This window comes from Carlito syrichta, unplaced genomic scaffold (genome assembly GCF_000164805.1).
Source record: "Carlito syrichta isolate Samal-C Ts95f unplaced genomic scaffold, Tarsius_syrichta-2.0.1 Scaffold306694, whole genome shotgun sequence".
Lineage (NCBI taxonomy): Eukaryota > Metazoa > Chordata > Mammalia > Primates > Tarsiidae > Carlito > Carlito syrichta.
The window spans coordinates 1,569,686-1,590,477 of NW_007250790.1; the positions used below are offsets into that span (position 1 = coordinate 1,569,686).

The 20,792-nt window shown below is 33.9% G+C and overlaps 1 protein-coding gene across 2 annotated transcripts in view; it reads right to left on the reverse strand.

The window, feature by feature from the left end:
• Positions 1–2,167: 2,167 nt before the first annotated feature.
• PDGFC (platelet derived growth factor C) overlaps positions 2,168–20,792 on the reverse strand; it is a 221,871-nt gene continuing 203,246 nt past the window's right edge. For both annotated transcript variants that reach the window (XM_008063271.1, XM_008063272.1), the window contains 3 exons: positions 14,953–15,160; positions 10,014–10,231; positions 2,168–3,734 (listed from right to left, as the gene is read on the reverse strand). In XM_008063271.1, the coding sequence (XP_008061462.1) occupies positions 3,618–3,734; positions 10,014–10,231; positions 14,953–15,160 (543 nt within the window). In that variant the 3' untranslated portion in view covers positions 2,168–3,617. The remainder of the gene's footprint in view (positions 3,735–10,013; positions 10,232–14,952; positions 15,161–20,792) is intronic.

The window sequence follows — 20,792 nt, forward strand, 5'->3', positions numbered from 1 at the left end:
AATGTAAAGGTTGATGGTATTTATAATTTTTAGCAGTGTTTATAAAACACAATTGATAACAGACTAAAATATCAGAAGAGATAAGGATATTACATTATCCTTTTGGAGATAAAACTATCTTATTAAGTATAAAGCTAAAATTTTCTGCCTTTCCATCAACCAAATACCAGCAGAAGTCAACAGAGCAGATGATAATCATGCACCCAGGCAAATCAAATTGTGCCTAAACATTTTTCACAGTGTAACTTCTCATTACTTTCTTCTTTATACCTTTTTAAAGTGCACATGAGGATTGTTAGATGAGGCAGAAAATGCTGAAATTAGATGCAGAAATGTAAAATGTAGACATGACCACTTCTCTTGTTCTTTTATTTTTAATAAACATCACTAGGCAAAACAGTTCATTGCTCAAGGACAAAGGCATGAAACACAGCCATCATATACAAAAGTGTGTGGGCCACACAGTCCACACTTCCTGGATTTCTGGGAAATTAGGGTCACATGTTCTATTAAGGCATTATTATTAGTAGTAGTAGAAGTAATAGCAGTAGCCGGGCTCGGTGGCTCAGCCTGTAATCCTGTGCCTTTGGGAGGCTGAGGTGAGTGGATTGCCTGAGCCCGCGAGTTCGAGACCTGCCTGGGGAGTGAGACCTCATCTCTACAATAAATCAAAAAATCAGCCAGGCGTGGTAGCGCATGCCTGTAATTCCGGCTACTCGGAAGGCTGAGGCGGAAGGATCCCCGGAGCCCAGCAGGTCGAGGCTGTGGTGGCCGGGAGCTGCCACTGCACTCCAGTCTGGGCGACAGAGTGAGACTCCAACTCAAAAAAAAAAAAAATAAAAAAAATAAAAGAAGTCATAGTAGTAAAATATCCTGGACGATCTATGAGTAAGTGGTGATAAAACAGTCCTTACACTGTTCCCACTCACTGACCACAGCGCAGGGATTGCTACCTTTATAGAGTCATTTCTTCTGGCTGTCAACATTTTATAAGTAAACAAAAAGGAAAAGGAAAAAAATTCATTCCATTCAAAGGTTGAAAAGGCTGGATTAAGTACACTTAACAGGTCACTTAAGATAAGACTTAGTAGTCTTTACTGTGCTAATGAAAGTTGCAACTTGCCAACTACTTTGCATTTTCCCCGGAGCTGTATCCAGTAACCTTTTCTGTGGCTAGGACAAAACTAGGAAAATGTAAGGAAATTCGACAGAACACATAAACTCCTTTTGTTTATTTGTTTTTCGTGTGATTGGGGGCAGGGTAGAACTGCATGATGTAAAAGCACAGAAAAAAGGTACTGCATGAAAGAGTCATCTGAAGACAGAGGGCTCTGGGCACCTGATACCTCTTGCAAGTTGAAAGATCAAGGAAAGGGTACTGAAGATACCAGCCTTGAATAGAAAGCTGTTTGGAATTGAGATCCCACAGCTTGGAGTGTGCTATGTAAAATACTTTAATCCATACCATATACCACATCAATGTATGCTCAACCCATTTAGTAGCTGCCATTGACAATAAAGACATGAGTGGAAAATTACAAGTATTTTTTTCCAGTTTCATACTACCATACACCCTATCACTAAGCATTTCATCAGATAGCACCTTTCATTAATGAAATTTAAATTACCAGAAATTAGTATTAAGACCATTGAAAAAACAAAACAGGCCAGGCTTGGTAATCCCGCCCTTTGGGAAGCCGAGGTGAGTTGAATTGCCTGAGCCCGCAGATTCGAGACCCACCTGAGGCAACTTGGTGAGACCTCATCTCTACAATAAATAATAATAATAATAATAAAATTGCCAGGCGCACCTGTAGTTTTGGCTACTTGGAAGGCTGAGGCGGAAGGATCGCCGGAGCCCAGCAAGTCGAGGCCGCAGTGGCCGGGTGCGGCCAATGCACTCCAGTCTGGGTGGCAGAGTGAGACTGCAACTCAAAAAAAAAAAAAAAAAGAAAAAGAAAAAACAAAAGAAAACAAAACACTGTTCAAAAGCATTGGGAGCAAGAGGTAGAGAAGTGTCGCAGAAATATTCCCTTATCTATCTTTTGAATTGACATATGTTTTTGCGAAATGAAAACCATGATAACACAAACCTTTATCACTTTTTCTAGGAATCCAAGAGATAAATCTTGCATACACGCACATACACACAAACACACATGCTTAATTTCTCCCCAAAATAGCCACATTCTTTTATTTGATAATTCAATACATTTTTAATTCAAATAGTCACCACATAACCTAGGCACAATATTAAGCATTTTACAAGCAAAGTTTTTTACTGATTTTCTTTTCAATTGCCAAAGAGTACAATAAGTGAACTGGTTAAAGGATATACTTCTGTACACAAAAATATCCATGTATTTATACAAGCGTATGGAACAGAGTTTAAAGATAATACAACCCTAACATCACAATAAATAGGATGCATTCCTACAGCACAGCACAGCACGCTTTGTCAGGAAGCTGCCAAGTTCTCTTTGAAGGTGCTTTATGTTCTGAGCTAGGCCCATCTTTCCTCCAGAAAAGGATTAGTAGTACCTGGATACGAAATCTACTTTCATAAGTTGTTTTTTATTTGCATATCCAATAACAGGGGTGGAAAACATGATAACTTATTTATTTTCAAAAAGGTCTTTGCAACTCACCAATTCTATTTCAATATTTTTCAATGCAGATTAATCTAAACTCCAGCACCATACAAGAATGAAATACATGTATTTTTGTCAGAGCAACAATATTTTATAACATCTTTGTTCCTCTGGCTATAACAATTTTGCTTAGAAAATTTTATCAAGCTAAAAATAGTTGATCTAGGTTGTCATAAAAAAGAATATTAAATACCTTTGGTAAAAATAGATATATTTAACAAGACTAGAAAAGCCAACAGTTATAATGTCAAAAGGAGAATATAAAAATGTACATAATTAAACAAATAAACCAACTTATAGATAAAGTGAAGATAAGGCCACTCTTCTTTTCAGGTTTGTCTTTTTCCAAACCATGAACGTAGTTCTCTTCCTCTAAATGGCAGAGAATGTAATAAGAAATATGGAAAATCCAGTCTTTCTTATCAGCATGAAGCAAGTTTAATTCATAGCAACATAGTTCCTTTTTAAAAACCAAGTTTGTAGAACACAGAACATTCCGGTTTATATATGTGAATATAAGGAAAATATTCCAGATTTTCTGTAATTTTAGGCCAAGAACATGGATCTTTAGAATTAAAGGCAACAGAATCAGGTGATCACTGGCACACAGTTTTTTTTCCTGTCCTGACATTCACCTAAGTCATATCAAGACAACTGAAATACAGAACGCAGCTAGTGGCATAGGTACATGGGAGCTCTGTAACTAGCTAGTGATCTACAGCATTTAATTATTTCCATGATTGAAGACCTTTTCTCCTGTCCTCTGGGCCTCCTCTCCAAAGAGCTGTTGCACAACTCCAAAATTACGTGTGATGTCTCCTCTTTTAGAATGGACTGTAAATCCTGAAGATGAAAGGTCCTTGAAGCAAACAACTGAGATTAGGGATGGAGATAACGCGTACATTCTCTAACAGAGTCAGCCACTGCAAGGCATAGCTCTGGCAAGGGCTCCTCTTGGCAATGCAGTTATCCGCCTGTGTTCCCTCTGCACACACAGTCACACTCCTCATGGTGTTCCAAGGCCACATCGGTGAGCGATTTATGCAATCCCCTGACACCAATCTTCGGTCTCAACTGAAGGACCTGCAAGGGGACAATGTAAGCCATGTTTAAAAATCAACTAATAGCTGCAACTTTTAATTTCATGGGCAAGTAACATTTCGGAAAAGAATGCTGGGGCCCAATAAAGATTTACAAATTTTCATTTTTCCTAGAGAAGACACTATGAGAATATTGCCCCCATCAAAATAATTCATAAATTATCATCACCATTACATAAAAGAAAGGACACTTTGATGTCAATCATTTGAAAGCTCTCTGCCTCAGTGCAGGGAGCAGTCCTTAAATTGAAAGACTAACCACACTCTCTTCATTGTACTTGTCTAGCTGTACTAGAAAGAATTTCACCTTAAGTGTTTTAGAACTACTAATACACAATTCGGGTTTTTTCTGTTTGTTGGTTTCATTCACTCATTCATTTTTTTCTCACATTTAGCAACTATTTAGACTTGCATCCATCCACTCAAATACAGAAATACCGTGGAAAGAAACATGATCACTCCACAGCTGAGTTTGCTCAATTATGCCACTCATTAATTTTCTTGGCTATACTTCAAGTCCTCTATAAACTTGATGAGATGGATTAGATGTACTTCATAGACATCAGCCCTAGTCACAGCTAACTTTGTGCAGCTGTATCCTACTGTGCGATATAAGGAGATTTGGCAGTAACAACAATAATGCCTCTATTAAATGAAGTTATTTGTAGTTTGATTTGTCGAGATTCTAAGTTTAAAAATACAGCAAAATAGACACCAATACTAAACATATTTCCACTTAAGATTGTGACAAGGAGATCAAGCTATGCATTTTATCTCTGAAGTATATAATATAGCTACCTATTCAAGCATACTACATTTTATTTCCTATAATTAAAACAACAAAGTATTTTGCTTGGATTATGAACAGAAGCAGAGCAAAAAATAATATGAAACTGTCTAGCTTCCCTGTATTCTGGGTATGACACAGATAACTTCAAGGAACAATTTCTAAAACCTACCATTCTTGAAAATGTTCATTAATCTAAAAAAGGCACAAGTCAAGTCTTATGACTATTCTATTTGAAGACTTAAAAGAGACACAGAGAATGCATACCTCAATGGAGTACGTGGTAATATCAGAGGTTAATTAGCTAACATTTTTTGAATGCTTACTGGGTGCCAGGCACAATAATAATGTTTTTACATACTTTAACTCACAAGAATTCTATGAAGTAATTTACAATTATTACCCCTGTTTTACACATGAGTGAACAGAGGCTTAGAAAGAATAAGTGACACAGCCTTGATTTGTATTGTGCCTAGACCAAAGATGAATTGTTAAAGTCAGAGCAAGAGACAATAGGGTTATAAGAACTCAGAATATTACTACTCATACATTTTATTTATTTAGTAACTTTCTTCCTGGACAGATAAACTTCAAAGTCTCATGATAACTATTAGAAATTATAAACTTTTAAAGTAGCTTTCCCATGTGTTATATTTCACAATTCTAAAATACCAATTACAAAGATAATATTACTTTAACGTGAAACTTAAAACAATCACTACAGAATATTATTTTATGTCAGTAATGAATTACTCTTTTTAAACAATTAATGTGGCTTCACAACTGATCACATAAAAGATACTGACCTATTCCTTAGCATATGCTTGCTATTAATTTTTTTTTTTTTTCCTAGAATGAAGTTGGGTGGGTAAGGTAAATTTCAATATCGGCATAGCTAATGTCTTAAATTTCTTTCTCTGGAAAAAAATTCATGAAATCACCTGTATGCATTTTCCAATTCAGCAAGAAAACAAAACAAAACAAAACAAAAACTAAAAATCTATGAAAGGTAAAGGTTAGAGAGGTACCATATAGAGTTCTAACAGTCATCAGGCTAGGCTGCAATCCTAGCTTCCTCTAACATGCTTGTGCCAAGATGCATTTGCTGACTAAAATCCCCCTGTTTTTGACTATTGTTACTCGTGTGGAGATTTACAAATATCAGAAGAATCTCATAATGTTCTAGCAATTTTAAGTCTTGGGGAAGAAATTCTAATTACATGGTGGGGGACACAATGAGTGTTTCCCTTCTTAATTCCTTTAGAAAGTGTTGAGTTTGGGAGAGAATAACAGACTTGGAAAATGATCAGCGTGTTCCAGACAATATTAAAGAGGAAAATCAGGTTTTCAGGATATGGATTTTGACACCGGAAAAGAAACAAGGAAGAAGTACATCTCAGACAATTAAGAGGGAAAGGTGGAAAATAAAATTACGAGACTGTGAAAAGGAATGTCTAGGGAGAAGCTGAGCCAGAGACTGTGGGTAAAAGTAGATTAGACACAGAAAGCACCATCAAGGAACAGATGCTCATGTACCAGTGCTCAACATGTGTAAAAACTGACCTTAAAATTTTGAGAAACATAGAGTATTGAACAAAGAGAGTCATCACTAGAATAAGGCCGTTGAATGTTTTACTTTTATTTTTCCAAAACAAACAGATCTAATATAAGAAAGTAAGACTATATGTTATGAAAAAGATTACATTTATGAAGGCATAACAAGGTGAAAATCATCAAGAATAAAGAGAAAGGAACAAATATGTTAGTATTGTCAGAGTGTCCTGTAGACCTATTGGCCAGAAGAATACCCTTCCTTCCTCTGGGAAACATCCATTAAATCTTTACTGGTCATTTACCATAAAGGAATAAGGCTAGGCATGGGAACCTGGGGGATAATAAAGATGAGTGAGAGAATAGCTAATACATACTAAGGGTTTTAAATGCCAGGTCTCTTTCTAAGTGTTTTGTAAATATCAACCCATTGAAACCTTACAATAAGGTATGAGGGTTGGAAATTCATCATCTAGATGAAGAATTGAGGCATAAAATTTAAGTAATTTGTTCCAAGTCACACAGTTAACAAATGTTGGATTCAAACTTGGAATGGCTTTGGAGTTTATATTCTAAATGATTATATTGTAACGTGATCTTTATTTTCTTTAGCTCTCAATTTGGTAGAAACAATGAAAAATAAACAATAGTTATGAGATACTAAGAGTTTTCTAATAGAGATATCTTTAAAGTCCTACACATGCACTGAAGATAAATTAACTCATTATGCTAGGACAGGCAGAACAATAAAAAGTGTTTGAAAAAAGAAGCGATATCTAAGTTTATACGTATATAAAGTATATACATATAAACTGACTTACTTTTCTGAAAATTCTTATTTGGGATATAAAAAAATCATTTAAAAATATTCTGGGGGGACTAAAATGTCTTTCAACAGAGAGATCCAATAATTGATTCAAAAAGCAGTAAACATCTTATTAATAATATTGTGATGCTATAGTAGTTTTTAATTTTCTAAATTTATGTTTGATACTCACAATGGATGAATCAATAAAAATGTTACTGAAAATAAAAAGAGAAGATAACTCAATTATAGTTGTAGTAACGCACTGAATATGATTCAAGCATAATATTTACGGAAGCTAGTAAGATAGAAATAGAAGACAGGGAGAAAAGTGAGAACTTCTAAGCTCTGTCTTTGCTTCTGCCTTCTCCATGAGGCACAAAAATCTTCAAACTAAAAATTGGAACTATCATCAGAAAAAAGAATATCCAAAGTCAGCTTATCTGTAAATGAGTTAAGTCTTTGAGTCCAGATTAATGATATTAAATCATTCAATGAATTTAGAACAATTTTAAGTTATGTACAGAAAATAATATGAGAAGAATGTATTTTCAGCAATTATGAATTCTATTCTCAGAAATTATGAGTTATACCAAACAAATAGTCCTTTTACTACAGAATAATTGAACAAAAGCATTACCACACAAGTATTAATTATTCCAAAAAGCATTTAAAAATTAGGGCATTCTTGTTACTCAAAATATTTGTGAAAAATGTAGTGTAGTTAACTGTATAATTTTATTTCTACACACTCATCCTTTAGAGATATTTGTGTGAAGCAAATGGATGGTCATGTAATTATCATAAAATTAGACAAAAATTCATAGTCATATGTGTATGTATGTTGCATATATATAATCAAGTCCATCCAAAGATTGGGGTATAATAATGGATTAATGTAATTCTGGAAAAAAGGCCACAGAGTTCATAGGTACTGCCCATAGACCGAAACAAGAATTTCATCTGAGGTTTGAAAAGAGATATTGCATACACTGTGGCAATTTTCTGAATAATCCTAAAGTTAAGTTTTGTGAAAAGAAATTTACAAGTATAGCATGGAGGAGGATACACTTGACTGGGGGCCTGATTTAACAGACCACAGCATGATATAAATTCAGCATCTGATAAGCTTGGTTTAAAAAGTAAACACAGCAAGTCTTGGTTTTATAGCTCTTAGAATAGTGGTTATTAATACAAGATTTGCTGGCTAGATCAGTTCCCCAAATACACTTTGTTTACTAAGTACCTGCTTAGAAGCTGCTAAGAAACTTCAAAATGGAATGATTTTTAGGTGAGAAAAGATCACTTCAGTTTAATCCATATCTTTTTATACTTTTTAATAAAAACATATTTTTAAAATAAAAATATCTTTTTTATGTTATGCTGGACAATTCTAATATCTTCCTAGTCTTCAAGACATTTTGATCTTAATGCTGCTTTAGAACTATCTTATTAATGGTTTTTGCTTGACTGGATTCCCAGTTCATGGAGTAGCAGTAAGGCCGTCCTGTGGGCACAGCCTGCCCGGAGCTCTCTGAACCACCTTGGTCATGAACACATTCTTCTTGAAACTGGAGAGGAGACTCCGTTCCCAACACAAAAAGCTTTAGAAACATGTGGTGTGGAAATGAAAACAAAGCATGGGTAATGGCAGTACATAGTCCTATTTTTAATGACAGACTGCTGGATTTGGATCGTACCTTCTAAAAGGGTGCCATCCATAATTGTCAGAGAATAACACAGTGAGGAAAAAACTGAGGAATTATCATACTTTACACTTACAAAGTCTCAAGTCAACTTTTTACTCCATATGTTCATTAGTGTCGGAACATCATCAATTATAGCTCACCTTCTCCTCCAGCAATATCATGAGGCATGCATGCAATCTTTCCTGATGAGTCAACTTTAATTTTTATAAAATCGTTACATTAGATCAAGCCAAACTCTACCCTTATGACTTCATTTCAATATGACTTCACTTTATGACCTTTCATTTTTTCCACTAAATAAAATAATAATACAGAATGAATACCTGCTTAATAAATGAAATGATTTTTCATATTCATAGACTTCAGTGAAACCCTCAGATGTTAGGTAATCTAAACATGCCTGGCTTCATAAACTGAATTTCATAAGACGTGATTATCCTGCTCTTCCCCAATATTGTGTTGACAACTGATAAAGTGGGGGAAAAAAACCAAAGAATTCCAGAAGACAAGGGACTCTGTTTCCATTCTGGATCTAGGTTTTCACTTCAGTGAAGAGTTCACTGAAGTCTTTATGCATGTGAAGAATCATTTTGTTTATTAAGTAGATATTTATTCCACATTTTTATTATAGAGAATATTAAAAATAATAAAATGAAATCATATTAAAATGAAGGCAGAACAGTAGATTTTGGCTAGGTCTAACATAAAGAGTTTTTAGAAATTCAAGATGACCAATCAAGACAAAATTCTTCCTGTCATATGTATGCTAATGATGCTTCTGCAAGGAAAGGTGGACTATCGTTGAGGATATTCTAATACTAATGAAAGTGTTCAGTGTACAGGATTCCAAGGTCCTAAAAATCAGTAATTACTAACATTTCCTATGATATTTTCCTTCATCCAAGAGAATAAAAAGACAAAATGTTTAAAAATCTATATAAAGTTTAACATGTCATTTGGGGCCACAAGAATAAAACAAAGATTGGTGTAATTATGAAAACGTCCTTTTAAAATTTATTGCCTCCAAATAGAAAAATAAATATCAAAGATTTCCTTTCTACAAAATAGACAATGATTTATCTGTAAGTTTGTATTCAAAACATTTTTTCCCTTCATATTTGGAAAAGTTTAAAAGTTAAAAAACTCTACCCATTTTTTTCCTTCAGAGATCACTTTTTTTTTAAATGACAGATAAAACTTCATTGACCACTCATGATGACTATCAGAGAAGAAGCTCTCCAAATCCTTAATATGTTACATTAAAGGTTAAAAAAAAAATCCACAAACTGCTCATACACCTTGCTTTTATTCCCTCAAGAATGATACATCTCTTTTCTAAACATAAATCCATTTCAGATTAACTGTTTCATTCGGAGACATAAAAGATGGAAAAGAAAATGATATACCTACCTCATGATATTTTTTAGTAACTTTGCTTGGGACACATTGACATTCATTGCAATTGTGGAGACAACAGGCACAGTTTCCACCACAGCGTTTAACCAGGAGACAACCTGGCCAGAAAATGGTATCGGTTCTCTTTAGTTCTTCCCTTATGGACACCGAGAAGTTACGAGGTGTGCAGCTGTATAATCTTACCTCCTCTTTCAGAAGGTTCAAATCCACCACTACATGGCATAAAAGATAGCAAAGAAAAATAGATGTTCATGCTTTGAGCCTGAATGCATTTCCTGAAGTTTTTTTTTTTTTTTTCATAAAGAAACCTTATGTTATATGATGAACAATACCTCTAACAATATCCCTTCTTATATTCACTAGGTTTTAGGGCTACAAAGCTCACAAATTGTACTTTCTATTTCACAGTATACAAAGCTTCATTATGTCTTAGTGACCAATAAAGAGATGCCATTGTGCAATATTAAGAGCAGAGCCAACAAAACAGTTGAGAGCTATAAATAGGAAACTTTACAGAGAAAAAAAAGGGCTACACCTTTTAACCTTGGTAAAAAAAGTGGCAAGGAGAACGCTGGAAGAATAGAATTAAAATGATGAATGCTTTGATTAAAAACAAATGCAATTCTAAATAATCACCAACTCATACAATTAATGAAGAACAATCAAATGAAACCAGTCAACAGAGCTTTCTATCAGTTTTATAGCAATAAGAAGTATAAAATATAAAAAAAGAATGAAGAAAATGTATTTTTGAAAGCTGGGTAGAGCATGAGTGGAAGAAGGTGATACATTTTATAAGAGCAAAAGTTGTTGGAAAGCACTGCTTCACATGTATTGAATAATTTAATCTTGGTAAGTTAGACTCAAAAAACTTCAGATTTCTATCCTTCCCCTGCTAAAGGACAGAATAAATGTATAATTTATGACCATTGTCTCTATTCTTCTAGTAAGTTGGTTAACTATGCTATGCTTTCTTCTTTGAAAGAATACCTACTTGTGAAGACCAAACAAAATATTCTTTCATCAGATTGTTGCAGTAAAACTTCAAAGAACCATTGTTTTCAACTACAAAATGATAACTGTCAAAATAACTTGTCATGTTCAATGTAAATTTATACATAAACATGAATAGTTGTTAACTATTTATTAGGATAAACACCTCTAATATAATTTTAATTTCTGCTTTATAGCTTTGCCTATTTTATCTAGAAATATTCAAATAAACAATTCCAATCAAATTAAATAATTTCAGATAACATATAGTCCTTCAGATAACATACACTCCTTTAGGTATTTATTTAAAAAATAAAGGTTTGTTAAAATTTAGGAAAATCATCTAAAACATAATAAACTTGGTCAAATACCTTTTCACTAATATTGAATACATTACAAACATAAATTGAAAAAATATTTTCTGGTTAAAAATGACTGAATAGTAATAATCACTATGTAATTAAATTTTAAAAATTAAGTGCTAATATGCTAAATTTTAAAATAACAAAGTAATTCGAATCAAATGTTATTTTCTTGGATTTATTATACTTATATGTGTGATCAAGTTTTTCTAAATTGTCAAACAGAGCCAAATTAAGTATTTTAAGAAATATAAAATTATGAATATGTTATTGTAAATTATTAACAAATGTAAACTATATGATTGACTAAAACCTAGGTAAACTATAGGAAAACACCAAGGAAACACTAATTTGATGCATTCATTTCAACACATTATCAGCTAAAAAATTACTTTTCCAACTCAATAGAAAATTATTGCTTTATTTGAGCATTTACAAATTTCTTTTTCATCTGAAAATTATTATTTGAAAGAAAAGCATTTAAATACTTAAGAGCAAATGAGTTCATTCTTTTAAGTGCCCCCAAAAGACTCAATTATTCCTAATAAAATTAATGAAATCATTAGGTTAAATGAGGCCACATATTTTACCTGATTGCATTTTGCTCATCTAATAGTCTATGCACACATCCTCTTTTGCTGTTAAAGATACATATGAGCTTATTTAAATCTTCTCTCTAGAAGTAATAACCGAGTAAGGAGGTATGTACAAACACAAAAGCTGGTTGCCAAAATGTTCAAGGCTTATTTAAGATTTATACTTCTTTAGAATGTAACTGAAGAAGCTCTTAGCTCTCACAGCATATTCACCTACCTCAAATAGTTTTAAACACACTATTTCATGATGCTAGAAAATGAGATTGTATATGTTCCCTTTAAAATGTTTACTTAACTACAATAAAAGGTTAGATAGATTTCCCAAGTGAGCTAAGTTACGATACCTGCTACAATGTGAAAATTCAAACACACTTTCAACTTAGCTTCCACTCATTTATCATGTTTGACACAAAAGTCAAAAGCCCTTTTTAAGTACTAGTTAGGCTTGACTTAGAAAATACTGTAATTTTTTTTTTTTTTTTTTTTTTTTTGCAGTAGCAAGGTTTGAATGAAAGCCCTGAACCAGAGGAAGAAAAAGAAAAAGAAAGAAACAGCAAAACATCAATGCAGTTTAAATTGGGCTAAAAATACAATTACGGATTTTAAATTTGGAATATCATATTTGAAATGTGTGCTTCTTACTCCTAAGGTTTCCAATTCATATAAGGTTTATTAAAGTAAGTCATATTATATATATGTATATATAATATGTGTGATATATATCTTGTGTAATAAATTCTCCAAACATTGTGCAGAACTTTTAGGGAAAAATAAAACATAAAAAAAAAGAGGAAGACAACACCCCAAGGCAGACTTTTCTTTATAGAGTTATTATAATATCAAAGAAGTTTCCCTCTGTAAAATATTTATAAAATAAAAATTAGCCTTCAGATTTTTCCTATTCATGATTATCTCCTAAGATAATATACACATTAATCTTTCTTTCTAAAGATGAAGATTTTGAGCATATCATCAATTAAAATGGTTATTTCTGTATGCAAATATCATTAATATTACAAATTTTACAAAAAAAATGACAAAAGATTATGGTCACATTTTACTTTGTTAGTTATTCATTCCAAAGATATTCTATTACTGTAATGTTATCTGAGGGTGGTCTTTCTAAGATGAATGTGGTAACACTGTGATATGTTTATTCTGTGGAAAATCTATTTCAATGTCTAATAAGAAGCTTTTAAATGTTTTACTCCCTGTTCCTTTGTAGAGAGACTCTCCAGAGGGAAGCTGGATTTGTCTATATAGATGTTATCCCACACCTGCATTTTAGTTTACATAAAGTTCCAAAAATATACACTGCTTTTCTCACACTTACTGTATGCTTAATAAGCTAATAGTTTTGGCAAACTGCAAAAGACTTCAATTTTGAAAGTGCTAAATGAATATTTGAAAGATCTGGTTCAGCACTGGATGCTTTTGAAGATATGCTAGCCTCTGGTCAAATCTGTAAGCGCCAGGTCCAGTGATTCAAGCATAAATGCATGGCTAGAAGGGAGGTTTTTAGGCTCAAATCCAGAAATCAACTGTCAAAAAACTAGATCTGAGCTTAGAACCTTTTTCACTGCCCCTGCTCCTTACAGATTAACATGATAATCTACTTCAAATTTGCTAACAAGAGCTCTATTCATGGGTGTTTCAGTGAGACTTTCAGATCTTCTTCCTGTTCCTAAGTGGGAGGGAAGGGAAGTGCTGCTCCTTATTCATCAAATTATTCATCAAGATCAAATCTTATAAATATGTAACAGCATCTGGACTGGATTCGGCTGCCCATGCGCTTGAACGCTGATTTCTAGTATCTTCAAAAGGAAACCCTGTCTGTCGGTGTAGCAAAATACCAGGGTTGGGCAGGTCTGAACATGACCTGCTGAGATGAAAGTTCACGATCCCCAAACCCTGCAACTCTTAGTGCAGGAAAGAACAGGAATCAGGTTTCTTCCTGACAAGATTTAAACAAGTCTGGTGCAATCCACTCTTGTGAATGGCTCCAATTAACTGAACATTCTTCCTTCCACATACAGTCTGCAGACTGTCATTTCATTGTCTAAAGTAGTAGATTTCAATGTTTCTGACAAACCAAAACAATTTTTTGGAGTGCATTGTAATAAAACAGTTATTTCTATTACATTTTCATTTAAATCTGATGTAGATGTTTTCCAATTCTAATGTTCCTTAAAAAATTGGAAAACTCAGTTTACATTATTTCCAATGTCTTGACCCTGTGGAATTAGGTTTAATTATCAGCACTTTTACTCTTGAAGGGAGATATGCTCACATGAGCAAAAGTGATCATTTCAAAAGTAAATTTATACAGAGGAAAATTATCATGGTGTGGGTTTCTTTAGGTAATTTTTTTTCTTGCTATGAATTCTACCTTGGAAATGATTCTATTTTAAATTGGGATACTACTTTTCATATTTTTTCTTATGTTTTAACTTTTATTTTATTTTTCTTATGTTTTAACTTTTAACTATTTTTCATATTAGTTAGAAGTCACTAGCCTTAGAAAATCGAAATTGAAGTAATCTTAACCCATGGGAGACACTGTAGATAAACATTTATCTACAGTGTCACCTTTTTCTAGCCCAAACTTGGGTTTGCAGCTATGACAATTTCTCTTGAATCTTGAAACCTACATACTACAAGTATTAGGCTTGTGTAAATAATGATTCTTATAAAACGCAATGGAAAACGTCATCAAAATGATATTTTGAAGCTAAGAAATGACAAGACTTTTCAGAAGTATTTCTTTTAATTTTCCACACCCGCTGAGTTATAATTAAGTACTTACTTTTGTATATATTGTTATTCAATATCTACACGTGCTCAAATGATGAGAAGTGGGCAATCTGGATATATATTACCAAAGATTTTTAAACTCTACCCCTCAGAAGCTATGGTAGAAGAGTCTGAAACATTAGTTGTCAAGAAAATTAAATGAGGTTCTAATTTGAAAAGGGAACTTACCTCTGGATTTTTTTCCAAAAACAAAAGCCTTGCCAAGAAGTTGCCAAGTTGGCCTATACAGATCTTCTAAGTCCAACTGCCACCTGTCAGGTTCAAGATACCGAATAAGATCTTCCAAGGTACTGAAGGCAGTAACAGCATTGTTAAGCAGGTCCAGTGGCAAAGCTGAAGGGGGTAACACTGAAGGACTCACAGCTTCTGTGACTTGCTGAAAGGAAAATGAACCCTATGTTAGCTGTTTAAAAAATGACAAGGAGCCAGCCTCGGTGGTTCAGCCTGTAATCCCGTGCCTTTGGGAGGCTGAGGTGAGTGGACTGCCTGAGCCCGTGGGTTTGAGACCCGCCTGGGGAGCGAAACCTCATCTCTACAATAAATCAAAAAACCAGCCGGGCGTGGTAGTGCATGCCTGTAATTCCAGCTACTTGGAAGGCTGAGGCGGAAGGATCGCCGGAGCCCGGCGGTCGAGGCTGCGGTGGCTGGGTGAGGCCACTGCACTCCAGTCTGGGCAACAGAGTGAGATTCCAACTCACAAAAAAAAAACAACAAGGTATTCCTTCTGGACATATGTGTGAAGTTACGGAGACTAAGGCTGAAAATGCAGGAGATGAAATAGTATTCAACCCAATTAGGAGTGATTACTTTGCAAGCACTTCACATGGATGAACTCTGCTAGATTTTGTACAAAATCAGTGAGAAAGACGTTACTGTTCATTACCATAAACCATAATGGATGTGGATATCTTCTGTTCATATAAAAATTAAAGATATCTTTATGATTCAATTATGGACTTACAATGAAAACTATAGTACAGATCACCAGTTTTTTTTCCACTTTTAATTTTCCTTAATCTGAAAGATAGTTACGCAAATTAGTGTCAGAAAAATTTAAAATTTAATAAGAAATAATTAACCCATAAAATCTAGGAGAAAATCCATTGACAGTAGAGAAGTACTTGTTAATCAAGATAGAAAACACTTAAGCCATAAAAGATCAGCTTGATAAATTTGACTACAAGATATTTTTGAATATCAAATACCTAATGAAAAAGATTAAGAGATCACTGAGTCACTGGGAGAACACCTTGGCAAACTAAGTAACTGTCCCAAGATTAGTATCCAGTATAGACAAAATAAAGACAGGCAATGTGACAGAAAAAATGGACAAATTCCAGACAGGGGGCTGGAATGGTCAACACACACATGAAAGTATGCTAAAATTCATTAGTCACCAGAGAAATGCAAAACAAAATGAAATGTTCAACTTATAAAAAAAGGAGATACTAATCACATAGAGGAAGTTGGCAAAAATTACAAAAAGGATTACTGAGAATGTGAGTATATTGGAATTCCTCTGCTCTATCTGCAGAAGTAAGCACAAATATGTTAGCTGATGTGCACGGGAGACTAGAGATTTACGTGTCTTATGTCCCTGTAAATTACCTTTTAGGCTTATGTCCTTTCATTTGTGCACATGAAAATATGTGCAATAGTTAGAAAGACTGGAAGCCATCTAAATACATATATATATATGGATTAAAACACGTTGTAAAACTAAATGACAAGCAACAAAAAAGACAATTTTAATGAAAGTGGGAAAATGTTAATATTCTTTATATAAATGGAGACTTTAAAACTCAGTAGGGACAGACTTTCTCAATTTTTAATGCAGACGAAGGGTAGAAAGTGGCAGATTAGAGTTGAAATTGAAACAGGCAAAATAAATACATAAACAAATGTACTTATTAGCATTTATTCAAACAAATAAATGAAGAAAAGTACAGAATAAAATATTCATGTTGGTTGATGTTCATTATAGTAATATGTGCAATAAAATTTGGGGAAAATCTAAATTTACAATAGTAGAATAGTTAATTATACTATACTCAAAAAATGGAATGGTGTACAGTCATCAAAAGTGAGTTCCTCAGGAACTTTTGTTAATAAGATAAATGACAGATAAATGACAGAAAACAGGATATATAAATATAACTTTTATTTTTTTCTTTTTTTTTTTTTACTATATGATTCCATTTATATGAAATGTCCAGGCAAGGTACATATACAGAGACAGAGAGCTGGAGGTAAGAATGGGAAATTAGCATGAAGCTTCTTTTGGGGTGATGGAAATATTCTAAAATTAGATTAGATGGATGCACAACTTTGTAAATTTGCTAAAAATCATTGAAGTATAAACGCAAAACAGGTGGGTCTTATGGCATAAATATAACTTTTATATACCCTGGTTCTGACATACATAAACGGAAACCAAGCAAAAAAAAACAACAAAAAACTTGAAAGTGCCTAAAATGTTGAGTGCTAATATATGGTTTAAATGAGAAAGAATACTTATTATAAGTATGGATTTTCTTGAGAAATCAGATAACAATACCACTTATTACAATAAAAGCACTATCACATCAGTGCTTCCTTTTCATTCTCATTACATGGAACCTTGTCTAGATACTAAAAACATATCCTGTATATAGCAGCTTCTAAGCTTATCTCCTTGCCTTCAGCCATTCCTTTCTCCTTTTATTCATTCTACCCTGCCTAACCCTGTGTTAATCTACTTAAAATAAGATATCCCTATGATGAATTTGGACAAATGCCTATGTGATTACTCATCAGGAGGATAAAATTCAAATTCCTTACACTGCATTCAGGGCCTTCACAATCTGACCTCTGCTCACCTTTCCACCGAATCTGCTACTCATCAAAGATGTGCACATTTTGTTGCAATCAATCTAGTCTCCTCACTGACTACCGCACATGTCATGTTCACCTCAGACTTTGTACCTTTACCCAGGCTAAATGCTGCCCCCATCCCTCACATGCAAAAACTCTTCCTTCTGTTGATTCACACCATACATCTTCACTGTTAAAATGACTTCATAAAAAACCCAATTCATCCATGGAAACTTGCACAATAACAGGGCCATCGCTGTGCCATATATCTCAAGTGTGTCCATTTGAAGAGACTCCCTCCATGGGCTGCTCTGTGGGCACCTAGCTTAAGGAGCAGAAGCTGCTCAGTAAATTGGAAACAGAAGCATATTTCTCTGAGCCGGCACAGCACTTGATGGGGCTCATGGCTCTGGGGGTGAAACAGGCCCGGTCCACTGGGGAACATTTTACAGAGTACAGTTGGTAATCAGTAGAAATGAATGTGGCAGTAATGGGCCAACAATGATTTAATTCTTTTTTTTTTTTTAATTTAACAAAAGTTTATTGAGTGACTACAGTGTTCCAGGCCTGTGTGGGCATTATGAAAGAAGTAACCTCGAATGGCAAGGTCTGGCCTACTTCTCTGCATGGATTACTCATGTGTGCTTTCCAGGTCTCCTCACCTCTGTTACACATTTTTATCTTTGTACTTTTAAAATAAAACTTATTTGTATATTTGAGGTTTAAAACATGATGACATGGGGTACATAAAGATACATAGGTATATTTAGGTACATATGGATAGCACAATGGTTACTATAAAGACCTGATTTCAGTAACATTAAAGATCTGGTTAAAATATTAAGACAAATATATTTTTCTATTATTTTAGGTTGTTTTACTCTACCCATTATTGTGAAGTTTTCCAGAGTAGAAACTAAATCTAATATGTTCTTATTTACTCAGTGTATTTTATAATTGTCCAAAACCCACAAAATTGCTTAGAGAGTACTATACAATGATGAAAATCTCTTATATAGATATAAGCAAACATTGATCTAAAAAAGATTTTCAAGGCCGGATGTGGTGGTGGGAAGACTGCTTGAGCTAAGGAGTTTGACATCAGCCCAGGCAACACAGTGACAAAAATTGGTCAGATGTGGTGGTGCACACTTATAGTCCCAGTTATTCAGGAGGCTGAAATGGAGGGACCTCCTAAGCCCAGAAGTTTGAGGCTGCGGTGATTCCTGATCTTGCTACTGCACTCCAGTGAGACTTTAACTCAAAAGTAACAGAGTGAGACTCTGACTCAAAAGTAAATAGAATAAAATAAGGTTTTCATATTTAATTTAACTAATTTGGTTAATATTGATTAAACTTAAATGTGAAAAGGTTAATGTAAATTTTTGCAAATTTTAAAAATATAAGTCTTTAAAAAATAAAGTAAATATTAAGGGGTCAGTAATACTAAAAGAATAACTGAACATTACTGATCAATATGATGATATAAAACAAAATCTGCACACAGAAAGCAAATGGTTGCTAATAAGTTAATACAAAAGCATATATTATTTATTAAAGTACAGGTGTATATTTTAGGCATGATATAAAATTGTTATTTAGGCTATTTTCAATTAGACTATGATCCAATAATGATTTGGCTTATTTGGATTCCAAATCTGTGGGAGACTCCCTCAATAAGTCGCACTCCTTTTGAAGCAATAAAAAGTTCCAACTTAAATCAATATTGCTGAAATAAAATTCAAAATATTAATATGAAAGAAAACAAAACAAAATAAGCCTGTAATATTGGGCCAAGAAAATATTCACACTTTGAGTCTAACAAATTATCTGTGTAGCAATCCTCTCAGAAGACAAAGGTGGGGAGAAAAGCATCTTATGTTATTGCATTTATAGATCAGTTTATAAATCTCCAAGCTTTAAAGTATTTGCATTAAAATAAGATAAATTTTAAAAGAGTCCCTCTGCACCCCCTATACACCAATCCCCATTCAAAAAAACAGGAAGGCAGAATCAACACATGTTCCCTGAATTTAAAGAATCAATCCGTGGACAGAACAGAGGAAGTGGCGCTTCTATTTAAGGGCCTTCTCATGACTGTCACTCCACCCACTGGTTCAAGGAACAACCTAGTTGTTCACTTTCAAAGTTCTGCTTTTTAAAGTTGGCTAAGGTGATTCTCAGAGAGAATGGGAGCAATGAAAAAGAAAAAGTTAGAGGGAAAAAAAAGTCCTTTAACGTTTTTAACTTTCAATTTTTCCTCTAACTAAGTACCACTGTTTGGTGTAGATTAATAGCATTTTCTTCCATAACTAGTATGTACAAAAGTTATGGGCTGCCCTATGCCAACTTAGTGGATGCCAATGGACAGCAATGGACAGCAGAGTTTCTTGGCGCCTTGCAATGTACACAACTAAATTAAAACCTTTACTTCAGGAGGCCAAAGAAAAGCTTTTCTGCTGTCACCTACAGGGAAGTAATGACAAACCCAGTTATGGTGGAACTCTAGCCTAGATCCTTTAGGTAGGATAAATTGTGAAAGAGCAGAAAAGAAATCTGAAATCTATGTGATGAAGTGTCCTGTCAAACAATGCATTTCAAAATGTCAGCCCCATGTGCTCAAAATTCAATACAAAATGAGGTTTTTACAATTCCCTGGTGAAAGTTACTCTGAGTGACAACATGATATCAGAGATGACCTCTGATCAGGAGCCAGGACCCTGCACTCTAATCCTGGAGCCACTCATATTTAAGAAAGAGAATTGGAGCAAATATTATGAATTTATCTGTGCCCCAGTTTTGGCCACTATAAAATATGGCAGCTAAATTCAGCGACCTTCAAATTCCTTTTTATCTTTTAAAATTAGACACAAGAGGGTCCAGTACAGCTTTACCAGAATTATCTTGAGAACTTCAAAGATATAATGTACCATTTAGTAAGTTTATGATGGGGCAGAGCTCTACTTATTTTTCTTTTAAATCTTTCTTGTTGTTTTGGATTATCAGTAAATTTGGCGAAACACTGCCCTATGGTACAAATAACATAATTCATAATGCTGTGTTGATTTCATATATATATAAAACAAATACATATATACATATATATATTTGTTCTGAAAGTGCATAAAATTTACCCTGCTGTTTAAGAATTCAAA